This window comes from the organism of the source record quoted next, unplaced genomic scaffold (assembly GCF_019419815.1).
Source record: "Pyrus x bretschneideri cultivar Hongxiangsu unplaced genomic scaffold, Pyrus_bretschneideri_v1 Contig10, whole genome shotgun sequence".
Lineage (NCBI taxonomy): Eukaryota > Viridiplantae > Streptophyta > Magnoliopsida > Rosales > Rosaceae > Pyrus > Pyrus x bretschneideri.
The window spans coordinates 5,802,215-5,818,719 of NW_025999391.1; the positions used below are offsets into that span (position 1 = coordinate 5,802,215).

General features: G+C 38.3%; 3 protein-coding genes across 6 annotated transcripts; 2 read left to right on the forward strand and 1 right to left on the reverse strand.

Annotated features, from left to right (window-relative positions):
- The first annotated feature begins 20 nt into the window (after positions 1–20).
- Positions 21–2,770, forward strand: LOC103961574 (alcohol dehydrogenase). Of its 2 annotated transcripts, none has more exons than XM_048567355.1 (10): positions 21–181; positions 285–421; positions 789–835; positions 978–1,303; positions 1,390–1,472; positions 1,564–1,639; positions 1,746–1,807; positions 1,916–2,011; positions 2,219–2,380; positions 2,485–2,770. In XM_048567355.1, the coding sequence occupies exons 1-10, from the start codon at positions 145–147 to the stop codon at positions 2,599–2,601; spliced, it is 1,143 nt and encodes a 380-aa protein (XP_048423312.1). In that variant the 5' UTR covers positions 21–144; the 3' UTR covers positions 2,602–2,770. The 2 variants fall into 2 exon arrangements, with proteins under 2 accessions (XP_048423312.1, XP_048423317.1); XM_048567360.1 differs by having other exon boundaries at positions 2,531–2,770.
- A 1,472-nt stretch (positions 2,771–4,242) lies between these two features.
- LOC125469685 (alcohol dehydrogenase 1-like) lies at positions 4,243–6,824 on the forward strand. Its single transcript, XM_048567351.1, has 9 exons — positions 4,243–4,645; positions 4,745–4,881; positions 5,098–5,144; positions 5,291–5,699; positions 5,906–5,981; positions 6,092–6,153; positions 6,242–6,337; positions 6,432–6,593; positions 6,683–6,824. The coding sequence occupies exons 1-9, from the start codon at positions 4,504–4,506 to the stop codon at positions 6,797–6,799; spliced, it is 1,248 nt and encodes a 415-aa protein (XP_048423308.1). The 5' UTR covers positions 4,243–4,503; the 3' UTR covers positions 6,800–6,824.
- A 214-nt stretch (positions 6,825–7,038) lies between these two features.
- LOC103960411 lies at positions 7,039–11,073 on the reverse strand. 3 transcript variants are annotated; one of them, XM_048567374.1, is made up of 5 exons: positions 10,705–10,841; positions 10,161–10,273; positions 9,653–9,714; positions 9,423–9,527; positions 7,039–7,510 (listed from the first exon to the last, which is right to left on the reverse strand). In XM_048567374.1, the coding sequence occupies exons 2-5, from the start codon at positions 10,165–10,167 to the stop codon at positions 7,364–7,366; spliced, it is 321 nt and encodes a 106-aa protein (XP_048423331.1). In that variant the 5' UTR covers positions 10,168–10,273; positions 10,705–10,841; the 3' UTR covers positions 7,039–7,363. The 3 variants fall into 3 exon arrangements, 2 of the variants coding, with proteins under 2 accessions (XP_048423331.1, XP_009371161.2); XR_007251901.1 differs by lacking the exon at positions 10,161–10,273 and adding an exon at positions 8,664–9,014 and having other exon boundaries at positions 7,375–7,510; positions 10,705–11,072; XM_009372886.3 differs by lacking the exon at positions 10,161–10,273 and having other exon boundaries at positions 10,705–11,073.
- Positions 11,074–16,505: the final 5,432 nt, after the last annotated feature.

The window sequence follows — 16,505 nt, forward strand, 5'->3', positions numbered from 1 at the left end:
TTACACGTCCACTTGAAACCAAAACAAAGCTTACAACTTTACTTCGTATTTATAGTGGAAGTGGATAATCCCATTGCTAAAACCATCCTCTGAGTTCTAACAAATCAACTGAATCTCACTTCTTTAACCCCAAATCTTTACTACATGTCGTCTACAGCCGGCCTTGTGATCCCCTGTACAGGTACCAGTGCAAATTTGAATCTTTTTTTAAATGGGTTTCTTAGTTATATCGGAATTATATGATTCTGGTAAATGATGGGAGTTTTGTGTTGTGGATTTTGCAGCGGCGGTTGCATGGGAGGCAGGGAAGCCGTTGGTGATGGAGAGGGTGGAGGTTGCTCCACCTCAGGCCATGGAAGTTAGGATCAAGATCAAATATACTTCACTTTGCCACACTGATCTCTACTTCTGGGAAGCCAAGGTCAGTAGCAATACACACTACACACACACACACACGCATATATGATTTTATATGATTACGATTTGAAATTTGTAGATTTGTAAACTACGAGTAGAGTTTTCCGGCCAATTTTGCCATCTCTTTCTTTAAGTTAATTGCAAATGCCGTTCGTGCTAGAAAAGCTAGAGGATCATTAGTTCTTTAGCATATATGAACTTCGACAACAAATTTGTGGAACATGTGTGAATTTTAACCACGAAATGCAGTCGTACTCGAAACTGAACAATTGGCGTGTAATTGTTCTCCTATGGAATGTGGCTTATCGTCCGGTTTATATGTTTATTGTTACATTTACTTATTTGGATTATATTTTTCTTCTGGGATTCAGGGCCAGACACCTTTGTTCCCTCGAATTTTCGGCCATGAAGCATCTGGGTACGTTGTTTATTAAGTCAACCTTATGTTTTAACTTCTAACTTTCACCAAATATTGAGTCCCATACCAGTTTGAGAGGTGTCTAATTGCAATTCTGGTTTTAGTCCAGGTTATGACCTACGAATGCTTATTGTTTTGACAGAATCGTTGAGAGTGTTGGGGAAAGCGTTGAAGGCCTCGAGGTTGGTGATCATGTGCTACCTGTTTTCACCGGGGAGTGTGGGGACTGTGCGCATTGCAAGTCTGAGGAAAGCAACATGTGTGACCTGTTAAGAATAAATACAGACAGAGGGGTCATGCTAAGTGATGGGAAAACGAGGTTTTCTATAAATGGGACTCCGATTAATCACTTCCTCGGCACATCCACCTTCAGTGAATACACTGTTATTCATTCCGGCTGCCTTGCCAAGATCAATCCCCTGGCTCCTTTGGATATAGTTTGCATCCTCAGCTGTGGCATCTCGACAGGTTTGGTGTTCTACTCAAAACATTACGGTCTTGATTTATGCATCCAAAGCTGATGATATGCTGAATATTTTCTTTTCCAACATCAGGTTTGGGTGCCACTCTGAATGTAGCAAAACCGAAAAAGGGATCTTCAGTTGCTATCTTTGGACTTGGGGCTGTTGGGCTGGCTGTATGTCTCGGACAAACTCTGTTGATCCAAATACTTTAATATATTGCATTTTTTCTTTTTCCGTATTTATACTGATATAGGCTTTGTCTAGGCTGCTGAAGGTGCAAGAATTTCTGGGGCATCACGGATTATTGGGGTTGACAGGAATCCCAAGAGGTTTGAGGAAGGTATTTATAATTTTTGTCCACTGCCATTTGCCATGGTTTAACAGGTAGTTTACTGGAAAAACAGAGAAACAGATTCTTGCTTAAAACTTTCTTTCCCTGGTTTTAGCCAGGAAATTTGGAGTGAATGAGTTTGTGAATCCAAAGGACCATGACAAACCAGTCCAGGAGGTGAAAACTCATTTGTTATTCTTAGTAGATGTTGCTCCATATATCAACATAGATCGTTAAGTTGTGTACAACCTTCTAATTTAGTAATTTGATCTACAAAATCAACAGGTTATTGCTGAGATGACAAATGGTGGAGCTGACAGGAGCATAGAGTGCACCGGCAATATTAATGCCATGATCTCGGCTTTTGAATGTGTTCATGATGTATGTTTTCTGGTTACAGCAGTTACATTTTGATTGCTTCAGTTAGGTTGAATCGGTAATTTATTCATCATGTTCACAGAGTCACCAGTCTCCCGTTCAATGTAGAATATGTGTGTGCTAGTTCATCTTTTAATGCTTGCCTATCTACATTCTACCCTGACCTGCGGCTACAGTTATCAGCTTACATCCTTTCAATTGGTATTGCAGGGTTGGGGTGTGGCTGTGCTTGTTGGAGTACCGAACAAGGATGCAGTCTTCATGACTAAGCCCATTAATGTGCTTAATGAAAGGACGCTTAAGGGAACTTTTTTCGGGAACTACAAACCTCGGACAGACCTTCCTTCGGTTGTCGAAATGTACATGAACAAGGTAACATAGTTTTTGTCTAAGATTTCATCCACTCTATCAAGCATTCAATTCCTTTATTGCAGATTCTAATGAATGAAGCCTTTCCTTTTTACTTTTCTGAACAGAAATTGGAAGTAGAGAAGTTTATAACGCATCGGGTGCCTTTCTCAGAAATCAATAAAGCCTTTGATTACATGACAAAGGGAGAAGGCTTGCGGTGCATCGTTAGCATGGAAGAGTAGCTATCAGTTCATAAATAAACTTCATCAAGTTTCCAACTTCGATGGAACAACTTTAGTGTTGCCCAAAGTATGCAGTGTTACACTGCTTAAGCGATCTTCTATGTTTAATCTACGAATGTTATGTCAAGTTGGGTTCAAATAAGTACTTATCGACTCGTTTTTTTCGTAAGAGAGTAACTCACGTATACAGTCTCAACATTTCCTGCAATGATAAATTCATCCTTACCTTTCGAAAATGAAGTACCCTTATCACATATATAAGAAAACAAATATGTATTACTGCGGTCCGCAGCCAACGACAACCTGATTTGATCATCACAGGCCATTTGACAAACAGGACCTGAAGTCGGTGGAAATTCTTATATCCGCCTATACGGTCACCCGTGTAAACCATCACGGATGACAGATCTGTGATAAAACAAAGCCACTATAGCGAGCGTTCACTAACGGACCTCTGGTGACGGTGCTCGTTCGACATTCCAGAGAACCGGAGGGTCTGGGATCAAAATAGAGAGTCCTTTGGAGAGGTGACCGGATGCTATTTTTTCTCAATAAGCCCTACGTGCTCGGTGCTCATACAAGGAAAGCATGCATACAAGGTCCAGAACTTTAGCACACTCTGAAAACATGGCCGCCTGGGTAGGCTGTCTTTGGACTTGGGGCTGTTGGCCTCAGCTGTAAGTTTTGGAAACAAAGTGATTTTCGTATCCCCGTTTTCTTCCAAGTATTATACAAGAAATACGAAAAAAATAACTATTATTATTCTTATAACAAATTGAATTAGAATTGAGAATATATATATTCGACCGAGCCGAATTCAAGTCTACTTCGAGTTATGTCGTAAATTTTTTTTGAGCTGCTCATGAGGTTTACGAGCCAAACATACCACCAATGCTCAAGTTTGGTTTGTTTATTAATCGAGCTGAACTAGGCTTGGCTTGGCTCATTCATGAGCCGAGCTTCGACAAGCAGAACACAGTGCGAGCTCGAACTGTTTCGAGCCAATTTATAGCCCTAATCCTAAGACAGTTGAATTGAATATGTAATGTTCTGTGACAGTAACTGTGAAATTGTGTAATCTAAAACTCTGTGACACTTTGACATTGGTATTTTAAAGCATGTTGATGCAATACTAATTCATATTGGACTTGGGTTATACAACAGTAGTTGGAAGGAATTGAATACAATTCTCTTTTTATTGGAATTTCCGCTAGATAAGTTTGGTTTAATATAGCAACAACACAAATTTCGAAAGAAAAATGATAACATGAAATAACTGCAAAGGGAACCCTTCACTCATGATGCAAATGGTGTATACCGCTTTCTATCTATCTCTGTCGTCTTTTGACTTATCATATTAGGAGGAGATGAGAGAAAAAAACGTACATAGATTCATTATAAGTTTTTTTAAACGGTTTGATTGTCTATTTTTTTAATGTAATAATATATATAAGGTATCCTCCGGTTAATTCAAATCAAAGCAATCGAATGTCGGACTCGGCCTATATGACATACATCACCAACACCCCACTTTTTTCATATATTGCATACTTCACCAACACCCCACCTTTTTCATATATTCTATACATTGCCAGCACTCCACCTTTTTCATATAACACTTAACCTTCGAGTCCAAATGGAATACGATTCACTTTCAAGATGCCTTAATTCATCAAAGTGTTCTAGAGAGAGAGAGAGAGACTCATCTTCTCTCTCCTAAGAATAAGTTAACAGAGAGTCCCGTGGAGTAGTTATTGGAGGCCATTTTTTCTCAACATCCTCCCAAAAATAGGCAAAGAATTGCTCTTGACCTTTGATATTATATTTCACCATCTGTGTTTGCCAATTGGCATTTTCATCTTTCTTTTTTCTTTCTAAGTAGAACACTGTGAATTACACACCATGCACAAAATGCATAAGAGTTTTAGAACATTGGTGCACAATGACCATTTCTTGAAGCTCCTAAATAACCAAAAATCTAGGTTCCTCAGACCGGAACTTTACAGCACTTCGGCTCATGCTGGCCGTGCGATCACCAGCAAAGGTTCAGCGCAAAGTTTCTTACTTTCGAAGAACGTATGTATGGATTTGATCGAATTTGTGATCATCTAAAAGATGGGATTTTCTGTTGTGGTTTTTGCAGCGGCTGTTGCTTGGGAAGCAGGGAAGCCCTTGGTGATAGAGAAGGTGGATGTTGCTCCACCGCAAGCCAATGAAGTTAGGGTCCAAATCAAATACACCTCTCTTTGTCACACTGATATCTACTTCTGGGAAGCTAAGGTCAGCAAATACATAATCCATATGACCATTTATACATGATTTTATGAATTAACCGAGAAATATACGCAAACAGAATCCGGTTACAAACTTTCAGTAAAAATTTGGACTGGAAGGATACTAAAACGGTCCTATTTACGCATATTTCTCTCAAACTTTTCATTTTACTTTTTATAACTTATTAATCTTCTGTTATTTGTTTTGCTTCCGGGAATTCAGGGCCAGACACCATTGTTCCCTAGGATTTTCGGACACGAAGCAGCTGGGTAGGTTGTTGCTTTTAAGTGAATCTTACCAAAAGTTAAGTTGGTATTTATGTCTAATTGCCTTCCAGTCTTGATTCTTTTTCTCTCTTATGTTTCCCCATGTTTTTGTCCAAATTATGAATGCAAATGCTTATTTTTCGTGACAGCGTCGTTGAGAGTGTTGGTGAAGGCGTTAAGAACCTCAAGCCGGGGGATCATGTGCTTCCAGTTTTCACTGGGGAATGTGGGGATTGTCCACATTGCAAGTCTGAGGAAAGCAACATGTGTGAGCTGCTGAGAATCAATTGCGATAGAGGAGTCATGATTGGTGACGGGAAAGCAAGGTTTTCGCAGAATGGGACTCCGATTAATCACTTTCTCGGCACATCCACGTTTAGCGAGTACACAGTTATCCACGAAGGCTGCCTTGCCAAGATCGACCCAAAGGCACCATTGGATAAAGTCTGCATCCTCAGTTGTGGTGTGTCGACTGGCTTAGGTGCCACTCTGAAAGTAGCAAAACCAAAGAAGGGTTCTTCAGTTGCTATCTTTGGACTTGGAGCTGTTGGCCTCGCTGTAAGTTTTGGGAACAAAATGATTTTTACATTCCCGTTTTCTCCCATTACACACCCCTTTAATTTTATCGATCCTTGGTTCTCTCTTGATTTATTCAGTCCTAAGGACATAAAAAAAGGACCGCAGGGGGAGGAAACGAGAGTTCGATCAAATACTTAGCGTTGTTTCCCATTTGGTGGTTAGAATTGTAAGTGTTTCTCTTTCAGGCTGCAGAAGGTGCAAGGATTTCTGGGGCATCAAGGATTATTGGGGTAGACTTGAATCCCCATAGATTTGAGCAAGGTATAGTTGAAATTTTACACATTGTCATCGTTAAATTACCATGGTTTAAAAACTATTGGCAAAACATAAGAAACCAATTCTTGCTGAAAACTTTGGTTTACCTGGTTTAGCCAAGAACTTCGGAGTAAACGAGTTTGTGAACCCGAAAGACCATAACAAGCCAGTGCAGGAGGTGAAGACTCGTTCTTAATTTACACTTAAACCCCCTCACAGATAGTTCAACTATACTTAATCCTATATCTTATCTTTACAATCGACAGGTTATCGCTGAGATGACGGATGGTGGAGTTGACAGAAGCTTAGAGTGCACCGGGAACATTAATTCGATGATCTCCGCTTTCGAATGTGTTCATGATGTATGCTTAATTTTTATATTAACAGAAGTTACAATTTAAGGGTTGATAACTTGCAACTCAAGAAACATATATGTTTGGATTGGTAATGAAACAGGGGTGGGGTGTAGCGGTGCTTGTAGGAGTGCCAACCAAAGATGCAATCTTCAAGACAAACCCCATGAAAGTACTTGATGAAAGAACCCTCAAAGGAACATTTTTCGGCAACTACAAGCCTCGGAGCGACCTTCCCTCTCTCGTGGACATGTACATGAACAAGGTAACCTAAGTTTATCCAATACTTTCTCGAGTGATCGGTTCTTCGATTGTGGATTTTAACGAATGTTTTCTTGATCACTTTCGATACAGAAACTGGAAGTAGAGAAGTTTATAACGCATCGACTTCCTTTCTCGGAGATCAACAGAGCTTTTGACCTAATGTTGAAGGGGGAAGGCTTGCGGTGCGTCATTAGCATGGAAGAGTAGGATTAATGTCCAAATTCATATACGAATTAACTATAATAATAGCAATAAAGCTCTTAATTAACATCACAAGATAACCAATGTGTATGCGAGTCAGTGCCCAGAGACTCAAAATCAGATAGAGACTCCGATGCAGACTCAGATAGCGGAGGAGCAGAAGCTGGTGGCGGTGTACAATTTGATGGTGGTTGAATTATAAATACATGATACAAACTGGAGAATGAAGAATCGAACACAAAATCTGTAATGCAAAGAGGAATGTTATACGTCGTCGTCTGATGTTATTGTAACATCTTTTTAAAAGTTGTGAAAAACAAGCAAGCAGATTTTGTGCCGCCACTAACTACACACCGTCACAGTTTCCTACCATCCATCAATGCTAACTTCTGTGGGAAAGACCATTCTTTTGTGTTTAATAAGATCTCCATGAGCTCCGCAAAGAATACAAGTATTTAACTTCCGCACCACTTCTCGAAGAGGGGCGACGCCTCACAGTCAGGTTTGCTGTGCTAGGCCTTTCCTAAAAGCTTAAACCAAATCCCTTGTTCCACCCATGTGATGTGGCTGTTACTTGTACTTCTCCATGATTCTTCTGGCTTCTTCTAGACTGTCGTCCATCCCGTCCTCCTTTGGTGTCGAGGTGGTGCCTCCACTCCTCGGCCCTCCATCATTATTCAAAGCAATGAATATAAAGTATACAAGTCCCATCGTAGCCTGTTATCATTGAATGCTTACTTCAATACAGTTATATGATACATGTACTTAAAAAACGAAGACTATCCATACAAGAATAATGTTCTCTTGTTGACGACGAATATATTGTCTACATAGCATCTCATTTCTTTGAAGGCTTATTTTTTCTTATGCCCCTTGGAACTCGAACATTATCCCACTTCCCCCCTCAAACAAAAATATCGCCACTTTGCACCTTGAAACTCAATTTTCGCTCTACTTTGGTTAGATTCCGTGTATTCCGTTAAAAAGAGACGAAATCTGCTTACGTGGAAGAAAAACTGGTCCCAATATGGTGAATCCAAGCATCCCATTCTCAATGAAAAAGTGCTTACGTGGAAGAGCAATTGTTTCAAATCAGGTGGGTTCCAAATTTCCAATTATCTACCTTTTCATCCCGACTATGTCCTTGAATACTACCAACCCATGAGGCTTCACTCAAAGAACTGAATACACAAATCACAACTAACACATCTCTCTCTCACTCTTCCCCGACCTCCCTCATCATAAGCCATACGGCCCATACCCACACCAGTATTAACCCCTCCCTCGTCAGCCGTTGTCCATCGAAGAGAGAGAGTAACAGAAAGTAATTATTATAAATAAAGGGAAGAGGGAGTGGGGAGGGCACGGGGAGGAGATGGGTTTTCTTTTTTTTTTTCTTTTTTTTTTTATTGTCATGTCACCATAGAAAATGGAACTCTAATACCACCTACGAGAAAATTACTAAATTGCCCTTCCACATTAACATATTTAACGAAAAGGACAGATTTCAACCAAAGTGGAGCGAATATTGAGTTCCCGGGTGTAAAGTGATGATTTTTTTGTTTCAGAAGGGAAAGTGAGACTAAATTGGAGTTCTAGGGGGCATGCCCAAAAAAGGCCTTCTTTACAGTAAGACCATCTCGAAAGAAGATGTCAAATTTTAAACAAAAAAAATTTAAATTTTATAGTTTATGTGGCACTTTGACATTTAAATTTTTTTTTCTCCACCCGACATGTCAAATTAAATTATTATTTTATTACATTATTTTGTTTTCTTTATTTTTGTTATATATATTGGTGAAGATTTGTTTTATATTTTAAAAAAACATTAAATTAATAGAAAAATAGTAGTTTGAAGCAAAAGGAACACCTTCTGCAAAAATAACAATGACATGGCCTCCTGCTTCAGTGGGCATGTCACCAGAGCAAATCTTGAGCAAAAACTCTTCAAGTTTTTGTGCGAGATTGACTTCCCAATTGGATTCTAGGTCACACTCTGGTTGCACTCTATGAAATCCACCTCCATTGCTAACGTTGCTTCCACCTAGATACTCTTCGAGTTTTTGCGCGAGATTGAGTTCCCAATTGGATTCTAGGTCACGCTCTGCTTGCACTCTATGAAATCCGCCTGCACCATCGCCGTTGTTGCTTCCACCCGCTTCGTCTCTGGCGTAAGTCATCTTCTGTGAGTTGGATTGGGCATTGGTGCATTGTGGAGGTGCTAGATTCACATTTGGTGGAGACTAGGGTTTTTCAATTTGGGGGTTTTCGAAAGCGATGATTTTTAGTCGATATTCGTCCACATAGTGTGTGATAGATGGAAAATCAAAGATTTTCTTTGTGATTGCAGTTCGTGAGCTTTTCAACAGGAAGATGGGTAGAGCAAGAGAGGGCAAAAAATTTAATAAAAAAGATTTAGTAGTTAATTAAAAATTATTTGAAGCTGCTGTCAAATTTGACAGCAACCCCTCCTGCTGCCTTTCCATGTCATGCCATGTAGGATTATAATGCTGTTTTTTGTTACTGTTATTTATGATGTGGACCTTTTGACATCTCCTTTGGAGATGCTCTAAGGTAGCAAAATAAGCAATCTACTGTTCTTGCTGGAGGAAAGAAATAGACAACATACCAGCACAAAGAAAGCTGTAGACAGGAAAGATTTGAGCACAAATAGTGAAAGAGTCAACGCCACCATAGTCACGGAAACCCTTGCAACTGGTCTCGGTACTGAATTCTAGCACCCCAAAAGCAAAATGAAAACAGAATATCAACGATCTTCAATTTGTACTGAAAACAAGAAAAACACTGTGCACTGAAATGCAAATAAAACTTCGAAAGGTTAAGACTCCGCAGAATTACCGGCACGAGATTGGTTCCTGCCTCAACTCCATCTCGCCCAACCTTCCATGCCGTTTGCAGAGCTATTTACATAATTTAACCAGTAGTTAACACAAATGTAAACATAAAACTGGTAGTAACTACTTGCTCTCTTGTATGAGCAGGACAACAACAAAAGTAAATCATGTGACGCAGAGGGGTAGCAACATTGTTAATTTGATGTGAATTTAAGTTTTAAAGAACAAAATAACGTCCTTGAAGTGATAATGTAACTCAAAAACTCAACCACAAACCTAATATCTTATCCTAACAATTAAAAATCCCGACTCAAAATTAGCCTGCATTTAAAGGTCGTCATAGAAATGCCTTCTTGGACTACTTTTCATGGAATTAGAAGTGGATCCTCTATAAGAGTTTCCCGTTGACGAAAACGGAAAAATAACAATAAGGGGATCTATTCTTATGAACCTAGAACCGTAAAAGAACAAAGGTCATGTAACCAAAATTTCCCTAAGAAAATCACACTTACTGCACATTGCAAATCAGTAATCAGTCAGTGTTTCACCCACCAAGTATTAGGCCTTCATGGGTTATGCATGATTAACCAGTTCCCTCAACTGAAGTCTATATTCTTTAATCTTCCTGCAAGAACATTCAAGTATTCACAAAAATTATCATTCTAGTCACAACTTCACTGCCTCTACAATAACCTCAATGTTTCATGCACGACAGAAATCATCGCAATTGTTTTTCAGGCCAGTCAGGTACACTTTCACTCTCCTAACCAAAAATCACTGGAATTAATACACAAATCTAAATCTAGAGACTACGAAATTCCATTATCTAACAGAAAACGAACATGCTTTCTGCATACATATGCGCATTACTTCCTACTCACCATTACTATTCAGCTGCAATAACATCATTTATCAGAACCCAGAAACCAAAAACCAAAAACAGAAAAAACCCAATCCAGAAACATAAAAAATTAGACAAACCCACCAAATAAAAATGTTCAGGATGCCATTCAATACTACAAATTAGAAGAACAAAAGCAGTGAAGTGCAGCTAACCGTTGAAGAAGTTGGACTGTGAAGCAAATGCAATAGGAACAACAAAGCGATGATTCTGAGTCCTCTGCCTCTTAATCCGAATAGCTGAGAGCAAAGACTGCTTCTTTAGCCTTAAAGATGAATTGGAGGAGAAGAACTGAGAGTGGGTGAAAGCTAGGGATTGATTCTTGTAACAATTTGGGGATTGTACGGTTATGCAGCACAGGCTTTGCAGCATAACCGAACCCGCCATCGAATTTATCTTTCTGCAAAAATGTCACGGAAAATTAATTGGGAGAGCTTAAACGGCCATTTGAGGTTTTACACACGAAGAAGGAGATTAGCGTGCGACTCCCTCTCAGCCTCTCAAGCGGTGCGTTGGAAAGGGCCTACCGATGCCCAAATTTAATTTGGCCCAAAATGTAACAGTTGTTTATTTTTCTCTGGCCTTTTTTTATGGGCCAATTTTTCATGTCTTTCCAATTTTTTTTTTTTTGGGCTTTCTATTTGCATATTAAGCAGAACCAAGTCAAATTAAGAAGTTATTTGGATGTACTTTTAAAATAACTGCGTTTTTAGAGAAAATATTTTTTGGTTCCAAAAGTACTTAAAGTGCTTTTTGTAAGAATCACTAGTTATGTACTTTTTTTAGGAAGCACTTTATATACTTTTTTTTTTAAATAACTGAAAGCGTTTTTAGAGAAAATATTTTTTAGTTTCAAAAGCACTTAAAGTGCTTTTTGCAAGAATCACTAGTTATGTGCTTTTTCTAGGAAGCACTTTAAGTCTTTTTTTTTAGAATTTACTTGCGTTTTTACTAAAGATTGGTTCAAAAAATATTTTCACCAAAAACGATTTCAGTCATTTTAAAAACACATCTAAATGAGTTCTAAATTAATATAACATGACTCAATCGATTATGATAAAAAGTTTCTTGGCACTTCCTATTAAGATTTCACTTTGTGAGAAGAAAATCTATCAAAAAGTATTAATTTATGAAGAAGGCCACATCAATTTAGGAGGGAGGCTATGAAAATCGATTAAAGTGGTTTAGACATGTGAAACAAAAATTTATAAATGATCTGGTTAGACAATGTGATTATGAAAAAGACGCTCAGGGAAAAAGAGATAAAGGAAAAGCCGGTAAGACTTAGAAAAAAACTTTAAGAAAAGACAGAGTACTTGGAGCTAACGAAAAACTTGGTGCAAAACTGAGCGAAATAATGTTCTACAATTTCAAACAACCGATCACACTTAGTAAGATAAAACTTTCTTATTAGTTTGTTATTGTAGTTGTTATCCAACTAGGACAGCAAGGCCACGTACCACTCCTTTAAGATGTAGTATTTGGTTAAGACCTGAAATGCAGATGTAGGGGTGGTATTTCTATTCCCATTCCCGGACGAAATCCAACCACATATTATTTGTGTTAAATGATCATTCCGGCCAAATTAAGGAAAATACTTACATCTTCCTATGGGTGTGCACCTTGTCCACCCTTGTGACTAACTTATTTTCACATTACAAATTTTATAATTAGAAATGTTTATTTTCTTAATCTTCATTAAAGATGATCTCTATAAAATATCAGTAAAATCTCTATTTGATATATATGACTTCATGATCTCTTATTCGAATGGACATTTCTAGAGATGACCTTTAAATGATGAACAAGGAAACAAAGGATTTTGATTATCAAACTTATACGATAATACGTTTACGGCAAGACATAGATAAAGTGGTGCAGCCCATAATATCGATGCAAGTATCACCCCTAAATTAAGAACAAAACTTAGCTACTCAAAGATGAGTAGGAACTCCTACTCAAAACTTTTAGTGTTTTAATCACAGAGCTTTGTACTTATGATCATAACCGTTCATACTATGAATCACACTGTAAAGATTATCTCTGCAAAAAATAAATTAAAAACTAAGGTTGTTTAGTCAATCTATTGTAGTAAATATATAGACGGTTCGTAATGCTTTTACTGATACCGTTCATTTGTTTTTAAACAGTTTGATGATTAAACGACATTAGTTTTAATTGATTTTTTGCAGAGGCGATCTTTATAGGGTGATTTATAATATGAACGGTTCTGATTATAAACACGAACTTTTATAAGTTGACAACGAACAATTTAGAAAATTTTTAAGTAAGAGTTCCTACTCATCTTTGAATAGCCAAATATTATTCCTAAATTAATGCCCGTTTTTGGAAGGGCTTCCGGGAAATCCTCAAATGAGAAGAGTAGGTGGACTTCTGGCGACAACCTTCTTTTGTTACTGAAGATGACATTCGACATTGCGTACGAGTTTTGCTCTAGTTTTCAATGGAAAAAAATATATATAGTCAAACCCTATTCTCCTTCGACCAAAAAGAACCCTATTCTCTTTTTCTCGCAAGGAATTCAAACTTCTCCCTTTTTTAACTCCGAAGCCCAACAATATCGAGGAAATACCAACAATATCCAATCTTGTATGTCTGATCAATTAGTAAAATTTATAACCTTGTAGTCAGCATAGTTGCCTATTTTTCATTCATCTATAGCATTATTAGACCAGACAAGCTCTCATAATTAGACTTGACAATTTCTTACACGACCCGTTAACATGACACGAAAATAACGAGTTTCGGATCAACACGATAACTAATCGGGTCACACGATAATAACGGGTCCTTAATAGGTTTACCCGAAAGTGACACGCAAGTAACTTGTTTCGACACAATAAGAAAAAAGTTATTTCGATGATTTAAATTTTTTAAACTACTAAAAAAAAACTTACTATAAAATACCATAGATATAATGAATATGTACATATTGTTTATTAATTATTATTCAATATAAATTTTAAAATTTAAGTTTTATTTATTTATTTATTTATTTTTATAGGATATTATAGGCAAAGATTGAGATTAAAAATCATGAAACACATTAAAAATAAAAGGGTAAATCTCAGTTTACTACCCTCATGTTTCATGGATTTCAACATTTAGTATATCAAGTTTTTTTCGTCCCAGAGTCATACGTAAAGTGTTAATTTTGGGACAGTTTCATACATCCGTTAGTCAAATTGTTAAGTTTGCCGTTAACTGATGACGTGACGCCTATATAGACAATGATTGGGCGCCACATGCCATTAAGGGGTCCACGTGGATTTTTTTTTGTTGGAGAAGGGGTTCAAAAAAAAAAATTCAAAAAAAAAAAAAAAAACCTAACCCCCAACACCCTCTCCCTCCATTCTCTCTTCTACAACCTGCACCCTTTCCCTCCCTTCTCTCTTTTATAACCTGCACCACCCTCCATTCTCTCATCCTTCCTCCCTTTTCCCTCTATTCTCTCTGCAAACCGCACCAGATTTGCTTTGGGCCTCAAGGGGGTCTCCCCGCTGAATAATACTTGACGGATGAGGAACTTGGTGGTGTCGTGGGTGTCAATGAAAACCTCATTGCCGACGCCGATAGCTTCGATCTAGGTGTTGGGGTGGTAAGTGACGACGTTTCGCTGGACCTAGTTGGTAGCGAAAGACTGAGACTTGGCGGTGGAGGAGAGGAACCTGTTGGGGAGGTCGACAGTGACCTTGATGTCGGATCCAGCTAAAGCCCGTATCTTCTCCACCACTCTATCAGCTCCAAAATCTCCATGCCTCATCCGATCTTCTCCACCACTCCATCAGAGCCCTCCGTCTCTTCAGTAAGCTTGGACCCATCGCCTCTGACGACCCTGAGTGCCTCGAATCTCACCAAGGCCACTCAGCTCCATTACGAGATCTTAGCTCTCTACAATGAATACGACCTCGCCGCTATTGATATGGTGGATTCCGAACTCGAGTGGGTCAAATAGACCGGAGACAAGTTGCGTACGGAGGAGAGAGGGATGAAGGGTTTGAACTAGGCTGAGGTGGGGACTAGGCTGCAGGTGTTTTACAATTTGGGGGAGTTGAGGCAGGTTATGGATCAAAAGAGATGAGGGTTGTAGAAGAGAGAAATGAGGGAGGATGGGTGGGGGTTGCAGAGGGTGCGGGGGGATGAGGGAGGGAAAATGTGCGCGAGGGGGGGGGTTGGGGGAGGTAGAAGACAGGGGTTATTTTATTTTTTTTTTTTTTTTTTTTTGAACCCCTTCTCCAAAAAAAAAAAAAAGTCCACGCCCTTAATGACACGTGGCACCCAGTCATTGTTCACATAGGCGCAACGTCATTAGTTAACGGCAGACTTAACAGTTTGACTAACGAATGTATGAGATTGTCCCAAAACTAACACTTTAGGTATGACCCTGGAACGAAAAAAACTTGATGTACTAAATGTTGAAAACCACGAAACGTGAGGGTAGTAAACTGAGATTTACCCAAAATAAAAATATCGAGTAATTTAAAAATATCAAACACATTAAAAAATTATAATAATTAATTTACATGTGCGAAAAATATGAAAAAATATGCAAACGCTCGTAATCGCATCCTCTACGCTTTGAGGATGGGTATATGATTGTTTGAATTTTTATAACCATAAAAAATAAACAAAATTCATAATCATTAATGTATAAGTCTGAAAGATGTGAAAGCATAAAGGTGGGCACGGTGCGGTTCGGTGCGGTTCCACCCCTAAATTGGAACCGGAACCGAAATATATTAACGGTTCGATTCGGTGCGGTTCCACTTAAATTTATGACTAGAACATTACGGTTCGGTTTACACCGGTTCCGATTCGGCTCTTGCTGGTTTACGGTTCCTAATAATAAATTATTTGAACACCAAATCATTATGCATTCAAATACATCTTTTAAAACTGATTACATAAAGTTGCATACAACACATCTTTTTTAATGCAAATGTCTTTGGTAGTGGCATCAAGTCAACAAAAAGAGACAACTAAAATACATATGCACTGGTCAATCAGTTAACAAACAAAAAAATGATGAAACAAATTGCAAGTTTTCAGACTTCAGAGAGCAAGCAAGAAGCAGTAGCTCCTGTACACAATTTTTCAACCTATTTTTCAACCTATTATACCATGACATGTGTGTGTATATATAATTTATTTATTATTAATAAAACGGTTCGGTTCGGTTCGGCCGGTTCTTGGTCATTCGAAACCGGAACCGGAACCGGTTTGAACGGTTCGGTTCGGTTTTTCAGTCAACACGGTTTTTTTCGGTTTTTTTTCTTACGGTTCGATGCGGTTTTGCGGTTTGGCGGTTTTTATGCCCACCCCTAAGCATAATAAATGTTCATAATTGCGTCTTCAACGCTTAGATAATGGTTACATAGTCGTTTAGATTTTTAAAACCCTCCAAATCTCATGAACAATGTTTTTTATTTGAGTGCAAAATTAATATAATTAGTAATAATTATTGTAGAAGTGTGAAAAATGTAATCACTCATAATGAAAAGTTTTACAACTTTCATGAAGGGGGTCAACCCCAAAATTTAGTATGTATATACTAATTTAGTATTATGTTTTACATTTTTTTGGGTCAAATTATGTTTTTCATTTTCATTTTTATTGATTTAAAATATTTTTTTTTAACAAGTAACGGGTCGGATCATATTACCTGATAATATTAATTGGTTGATTTCGGGTCGGGTCATATTACCCGTTTACTTTAACGGGTATTACACAACACAACCCGTTAAGCTATCGGTTATGACACAAAAACGACACGAACATAAGAAACATGACACGAATGCTAGGTCTACAGCTATGGCGTAGTTGCGCTAGAAGTGCTAACAGGGAAGCAACCGATCGATCCAACCATACCAGACGGGCTGCACATTATAGATTGGGTAAGGCAGAATAGAAGGGGAGTTGGAGTCCTAGATCAAAG

Coding starts and splice junctions, on each gene's coding strand:
- LOC125469685 (XM_048567351.1), top strand. CDS start 4,504: ATGCACAAAATGCATAAGAGTTTTAGAACATTGGTGCACAATGACCAT. Junction 5,145..5,290: donor TTCGGACACGAAGCAGCTGG/GTAGGTTGTTGC, acceptor TTTTCGTGACAG/CGTCGTTGAGAGTGTTGGTG. Junction 5,982..6,091: donor TCCCCATAGATTTGAGCAAG/GTATAGTTGAAA, acceptor TACCTGGTTTAG/CCAAGAACTTCGGAGTAAAC.
- LOC103961574 (XM_048567355.1), top strand. CDS start 145: ATGTCGTCTACAGCCGGCCTTGTGATCCCCTGTACAG. Junction 422..788: donor TCTACTTCTGGGAAGCCAAG/GTCAGTAGCAAT, acceptor TCTGGGATTCAG/GGCCAGACACCTTTGTTCCC. Junction 1,304..1,389: donor CAGCTGTGGCATCTCGACAG/GTTTGGTGTTCT, acceptor TTCCAACATCAG/GTTTGGGTGCCACTCTGAAT.
- LOC103960411 (XM_009372886.3), bottom strand. CDS start 10,936: ATGGCGGGTTCGGTTATGCTGCAAAGCCTGTGCTGCATAACCGTACAA. Junction 9,715..10,704: donor ACAGTCCAACTTCTTCAACG/GTTAGCTGCACT, acceptor TTATGTAAATAG/CTCTGCAAACGGCATGGAAG. Junction 9,528..9,652: donor CAGGAACCAATCTCGTGCCG/GTAATTCTGCGG, acceptor TTGGGGTGCTAG/AATTCAGTACCGAGACCAGT.